At 36.4% G+C, this 6,908-nt stretch overlaps 1 protein-coding gene across 1 annotated transcript; it reads left to right on the top strand.

Moving 5' to 3' along the window:
- Positions 1-1,309: 1,309 nt before the first annotated feature.
- On the top strand, positions 1,310-6,372 carry LOC139896104 (magnesium-chelatase subunit ChlD, chloroplastic). Its single transcript, XM_071878689.1, is given in 14 exon segments — positions 1,310-1,642; positions 1,848-2,026; positions 2,313-2,714; positions 2,824-2,947; positions 3,075-3,167; positions 3,630-3,725; positions 3,960-4,161; positions 4,164-4,402; positions 4,483-4,638; positions 4,888-4,995; positions 5,224-5,358; positions 5,729-5,884; positions 6,040-6,160; positions 6,241-6,372. Coding segments are annotated over 14 exon segments (2,391 nt in total). The 5' UTR covers positions 1,310-1,348; the 3' UTR covers positions 6,327-6,372.
- Positions 6,373-6,908: the final 536 nt, after the last annotated feature.

Genomic DNA, 6,908 nt, shown 5'->3' on the forward strand with positions numbered 1-6,908 from the left:
TTCTCACACATGAGCCTAATAATGAAGATCTTGATTGTGGACTTGGACCAAATGAATGTGTGTATGAGTATTAAATATCACATTCTACCCAAGTTCACAACTCCTCTCTCACAATTACATACACATCTAAAGAAAGTGAGAAACTTGCTTTTCTAATACACAATCAGGAAACCCACCCCAAATTGGGGCATGACTGTCTTATAAGAGGGCTTAGGTTAAAATTTTGGAGCCGTCTTAGGTTCAAACTTGTATCCTATTTAGGACCGTCAATTGGTATATGAGCTAGATAAGATCTAATTTAGCTACACCTATATAATACGAGTAATAAAAATATGTACACACCACTTTTTGATCTGTATATACTTTTGTCTCATAAATTCACAGTTATACCTCTAAATTAATCTAGTGAGTTGAACTTATATTATAATTCTAAGTATAATTAAGGGTATAATAGTAAATTAAGGATAGATGGATCAAAAAGTGATGTAAGTGATGTGTGAGGATCACCTCTCATAAAAATATGACAAATCTAGCAGGGGTTGGCCTAGGGTATCAATATTATCAGTACTGATCCTGAAATTCAGTTGTCGTTAAAAAAAATCTTATACAAAACTATATATCAAAAAAGGGAAAATCTCATATTCCTCTCTCCTAAACTCAGAAATTACATGTTTTTTAAAAATAAATATTTCAATGTATAATGTACATAGATTTTAATGCATGTTTAGGAATGTATGTAATTTATGAATCTAGAAGAGGGAAATATAAAAGATCCTCCCATTTAATTTTTTTTTTTTTTGGCTAACACTAGCTCTTAGGGGCTTATGGCGGATTTATGTTTGTCGTTAACATACTTTAAAGCTTTAAAGCGTTGTAAAATTGATAATAGTCCTATACAATTAATTGTATTTAATGCATATTAACGACAATTAGTTGTGATGTGGTTCAGTGGTCGATGGTCTGCCTTATTTAAGAGAGGTCAGAAGTTCGGCCCTCGTTGGCTACATATTAAGCACACAATTTCATCTCTGTCATGAAGTAACACCCATGACATATTTCTCACATCGCGTTGAGGGTAAGAGGGAGGGGGGTTTTACCGTCTATGACCCGTATGTGATTGGTGCGAGTTTTCTCATGGGCACGCAGTTGGGGGTGGTTATAGCAACTGTTGGAGATGATCGCCGGGGGTGGTTAAGTCCAATCCCAAACTAACTGTTGTCAAAAAAAAAAAAAAAAAATCGATAGACGTTGCCGGTGTGTATGGATAACGGTAATCTAACGAGATAAGAAAAAACACAAGCAACAAAAACACTGCACTCTCTCCCTTTCACTCCTCATTTTCCATTCAATGGCCCTTGTTCAATCTTCTTCTTCAACAACAAATAATAGTAAACTTAACAGCTCGTTAACTAATAATTCATTCATATTTCCTTCTTCTGCATCATCCTTCAAATTATCAAGCCCTAATTCCACTAACAGTTATTCATCACTTAAAATCAAACACAACATTCATCGTTTTCGCATTCGTGCTTCTGCAACCCTAGAATCCAGCAACGGCCTCGCCACTGTCTCCGTCGACGCTCCGATTTCCAATATTTCTTACGGCAGACAGTATTTCCCTCTCGCCGCAGTTGTTGGACAGGTTATGTATTTTCCTCTATTTTCCAATTTTTTGTGTAATGAATTTAGAAGCATTGTGTGTGATCTGAAAGTTGATACAGTTAATAATGTAATTGAATGTATTAGTACACATGTTGTACAGTAATTATTTACATAATTGACAGTAATTTGTTACTAGTGTAATGTGTAAATATAGCTTAACTGAGATAAAGTGGTATATTTAACAGGATGCTATTAAAACTGCGCTATTACTCGGTGCCATCGACCGTGAGATCGGAGGGATTGCGATATCTGGTAAAAGAGGAACAGCAAAAACAGTAATGGCGCGCGGTTTACATGCTATTCTGCCTCCTATTGATGTAGTTGTTGGCTCAACTTCAAATGCTGATCCGGCGTGTCCAGAAGAGTAAGGTTACTATATCTCGATATTGTGATATTAACTTAAAACAATACTTGTACATTCTAAATGGTATTATAACAATATATGAACTACCTTGCTCCGTGGATGTGATCTTACATTAACTTACCTAGAGTGAGATTGATCGAGAGATAAAACTACTGTTTAATCAAATAATTAAATTATTATAATTGGTATATTATTTGCTTTCAGGAAAAGGTAGTAAACAGGTATTGATTGTTACTATGATTCATTGGCTGACTAAAACTTCTGTGTTATATATAATTTTGGAAAGGTGGGAAGATGGGCTTGCTGATAGGGTGGAATATGATGCTGCTGGTAATGTGAAGACTCAAGTTGTCAAATCCCCGTTTGTGCAGATTCCACTTGGTGTTACAGAAGATAGACTAATTGGATCTGTTGATGTTGAGGAGTCTGTTAAAACCGGAACCACTGTATTTCAGCCAGGACTTCTGGCTGAAGCACATAGAGGGGTTCTTTATGTTGATGAAATCAACTTGTTAGATGAAGGTATAAGTAATTTGCTCCTTAATGTGTTGACGGATGGTGTTAATATCGTTGAAAGGGAAGGAATCAGCTTTCGTCACCCATGCAAACCATTGTTGATTGCTACTTATAATCCAGAAGAGGGTGCTGTACGTGAACATTTACTTGACCGTATTGCAATCAATTTAAGGTAAAATTTATATGAATCACATAAAACTCATACAAGTGCATCCTTATTTAGATGTGACTTTGTTGTTCTTATGTCTATACTTTCTACCAATGAAATCTTTATTCTGCAGTGCAGATCTTCCTATGAGTTTTGAGGATCGTGTTGCTGCTGTAGAGATTGCAACACAGTTTCAGGAAAAAAGTAACGAGGTTTTTAAAATGATGGAGGAAGGAACAGACTCTGCAAAGACTCAGGTAAGATGTACTACTCAAATCAGGTAGATGGCACAAATTGTACAAAGTACTATTATTGGTTAAAGGTGCATCAAATGTAGTAAATGTGTTATCTTACAGAAACACTCTGTCGGTTGTTTTTGTACAGATTATTTTGGCAAGGGAATATTTGAAGGATGTAAGCGTTAGTAGAGAGCAACTGAAGTACTTGGTCATGGAAGCTCTTCGTGGTGGTTCCCAGGTTTAACCTTGTGTAACTCTTTGCGTTAAATATTCTGTTGCAAGATGATTCACACAAATAAATAGGAAAGAAGAAATTTTTTCTGAAATAGAATCTGTCAAAGATAAATTATAAACGAGACAATATTCGCCTATATATACTGCTACATGCCACATACAATTCTTCTCTATCGGGTATAGATACAAGTCCAAAACTAACTATCAGTGCCTGTAATTTCATCACCATAAGAATATCGTTTGTAAAATCTCTATTATTGTGGCCTGTATGCAAGACACTGGATCTCACATTCTGTATCAGAACTGGTATAATGTATCGGAATGGGTTATTTAAGTTATATAGCATTAATAATTATTCTGAACAACCAAATATTGAGATTTATTTCATAACACCCTAGTGAATATAGTTGTGTATCTTCCCACAAGAGAAATTTCTTTTACAAACTTTTGCCTACATCATTTATAGGGACACCGGGCTGAATTATATGCTGCACGTGTTGCCAAAAGTTTGGCGGCTCTGGAAGGTCGTGAAAAGGTCAATGTCGATGACCTGAAGAAAGCTGTAAGTTTTATTTTGAACTCATTTATTGCCTTGACCTCACACAGGTTGCAGGCTGCAACATATAAGCATACATGAATCCTCAAATCCAATCTTTTTTGTATTTCAAACTCATTTTAGAACCCGAGTAGTTATGACTGATATGAACTTGAGTTGGTTTGATCCTGTATACCGTGATAATAACTCAACTCTTTCAATTTCTAACAATCAATCTATGTTGTTATCCAATGATGACAGGTTGAACTTGTGATTCTTCCTCGTGCAATATTTAATGAGACCCCTCCAGAAGAGCAACAGCAACAGCCACCACCACCTCCACCACCACCACAAAGTCAAGAAACTGAAAACCAGAATGAGGAAGAGGAAAAAGTGGTTTGTCATCATGGTTTAAACACTAAATTAATGTATGAATTTATCCGGTTATATGTCGTATTAATGCTTTTTTGTATGAACAGGATGAAGATAAGGAAGATGAGGAAAATGAAAACGATGAGGAGAATGAACAGCAACAGGACCAAATACCCGAAGAGTTTATCTTTGATGCAGAAGGCGGTCTTGTTGATGAGAAACTTCTCTTTTTCGCACAACAAGCACAAAGGAAAAAAGGGAAAGCTGGGAGGGCAAAAAATGTCATTTTCTCAGAAGATAGAGGTCGTTATATTAAGCCAATGCTTCCCAAGGTGAAGACTTGCCATATTCTTTTCATTTTCCATTATTCTGGTTTGTTTATTTCTACTAAATCTGTTGGTTTTCTAAACAGGGTCCAGTGAAAAGATTGGCTGTGGATGCAACTTTACGAGCAGCTGCACCTTATCAAAAGTTGCGTAGAGCACAGGACACACAAAAGATCAGAAAAGTTTTTGTAGAGAAAACAGATATGAGAGCTAAAAGAATGGCCCGCAAAGCAGGAGCTTTGGTAAGTAGCTTGTGATTTCACTTTTGTAACCTGTCTTTTGATGTTAAGAGAATTAAACAAAAGTGGGTAAATAATTGTTGAAACCACCAAAGGCATTTCTTCCTTCTAAAATTTTGTATGGAAGGACAAGCTCATACACATGGGTAAAACTTGAGCTATTGACTTTGCACCAACTGCTAATGCCTTTATGGTTACGTTATCTCCCAGATCATATGTTTCACAGTACATTTACCTTGTGGATGGGGACAGGTCATATTTGTGGTTGATGCAAGTGGAAGCATGGCATTAAATCGCATGCAGAATGCCAAGGGTGCAGCTCTTAAACTATTAGCAGAGAGTTATACAAGCAGAGATCAGGTAATATATATTAGTAGGTAGTTACCAAACGGCTAAAACTAAACATGAATATATCAGCTAAGCAACTTTTTAATAAATTTAGTTTCTGGTCTTTTTCGAAAGTGGGTAATGCATAAGTTTTCTGACAATTGTTGTATTTTATTCTGGAAGAACTAATTGACCGTCTCCTTTACTTTGAAACATCCTAACGATTTTCATTTTTCTACTTGTGTAATGTAATACTTATAGGTTGCGATCATTCCTTTCCGTGGAGATGCGGCAGAAGTTCTTTTGCCTCCTTCAAGATCCATATCGATGGCTAGAAAACGACTAGAGCGGCTTCCATGTGGTGGAGGATCTCCCCTAGCTCATGGACTTACCACGGTAAAAATTGAAAACCAATATTAGTAGATTCTGGTCAACATGGGTGGATCCTGGTAACGATACTACTATGTGGGTTGATCAAACAAATAGTTGTCCAATGATGTTAACATGTTATAAGAGACTAGCATGTCAAATTTGATTTAGTCGTATCATTTCATTTGGCATGTTTCATCTTTGGCTAGTACCTTCATCATACATTTGACCGTTTAGAGATAAACCGACTTAAATTAGCCTGTTCACAAAGAAAGAAATTCATATTGCCACGTTAACCAACACAGCTAGTGCTTTCAATCGTTGTGCTTGTATATATTTTGTTCATTTATGCTGGCTGCATTAGCCTAATGATTTAGTTGATTTGTAATCTGCTCAGGCCGTCAGGGTAGGGATGAATGCAGAGAAGAGCGGGGACGTTGGACGTATAATGATTGTAGCAATAACGGATGGTAGAGCTAATATTTCACTCAAAAGATCCAATGATCCTGAAGCCGTCTCAGATGCGCCTAGACCTTCTTCTCAAGAGTTGAAAGTAAGTCCATTCGCCATTAAACCTTACTACTCACATATTTGTTTTCCCACAAAATAACAAATGTTAACTAACAAGATTATGTCTTCTTATGGAATGAATCCTTTCCTTATGCAATTTATTGGATATTGTTTTTATTCTGTTTCGAAATTTTGAAGGATGAAATACTTGAAGTGGCCGGTAAAATTTACAAAGCGGGAATGTCTCTCCTTGTGATTGACACGGAAAACAAATTTGTTTCTACTGGTTTTGCTAAAGAGATTGCTCGAGTGGCTCAAGGTATGTTCTCCGAGCCACCGAAAATGTTGTACGATTCAGTTGCAAACTGATGACTAATATTCGTGTTACTGATTTCCCAGGAAAATATTATTACCTGCCTAATGCTTCAGATGCTGTCATCTCTGCTGCAACAAAGGATGCTTTATCAACTTTGAAAAACTCTTGAACCACATCCAAGTTGTAACTGTATTTTTCCCCCCAATATAAGCGAGATACGACACACAACATTTATGTGCCATGTTCATATTCCAATTTCTAGTATATATCCAAACACGAAACAGTTTGGTGTCCCAGAGTTAAATGTGCGGTCGGAATATAGGTGAAAGATTATGAGGATTTCACTATGTAAGTTTCAGTGGCGGTTGAAATATTGTCTTTAATATTTTCTTATGTAAAACGAAATATATTAGAACCAAAGGAAACTATCATCAAAAGATTAAAGAAATCCAAATACATACAGAATGAGGACAAAAGAAAATGCAACAAAAGCGAGAAAACACAACTAACTCGACCTAGCAACCTAAAGAACAGAGAAGACAAAACACGAGAACAAAACCGTCATCAAAACCAAAAACAACTAAGCGCCCAACAAGTCTACACCCCAAACATATTGTCCGTGCTCTTTCTGAATTGTGTCGACCTATCCACGTTTCTTACACTAGAAGTTCATACATAATGAATGTGTTAAATAAGCTGGCAAAGAGAATAATGCAACAATAACAATGTGGCTAAAGGACTAAATCCGTGG

The sequence above is a fragment of the Rutidosis leptorrhynchoides genome, chromosome 3, assembly GCF_046630445.1.
Source record: "Rutidosis leptorrhynchoides isolate AG116_Rl617_1_P2 chromosome 3, CSIRO_AGI_Rlap_v1, whole genome shotgun sequence".
NCBI classification, from domain to species: Eukaryota; Viridiplantae; Streptophyta; class Magnoliopsida; order Asterales; family Asteraceae; genus Rutidosis; species Rutidosis leptorrhynchoides.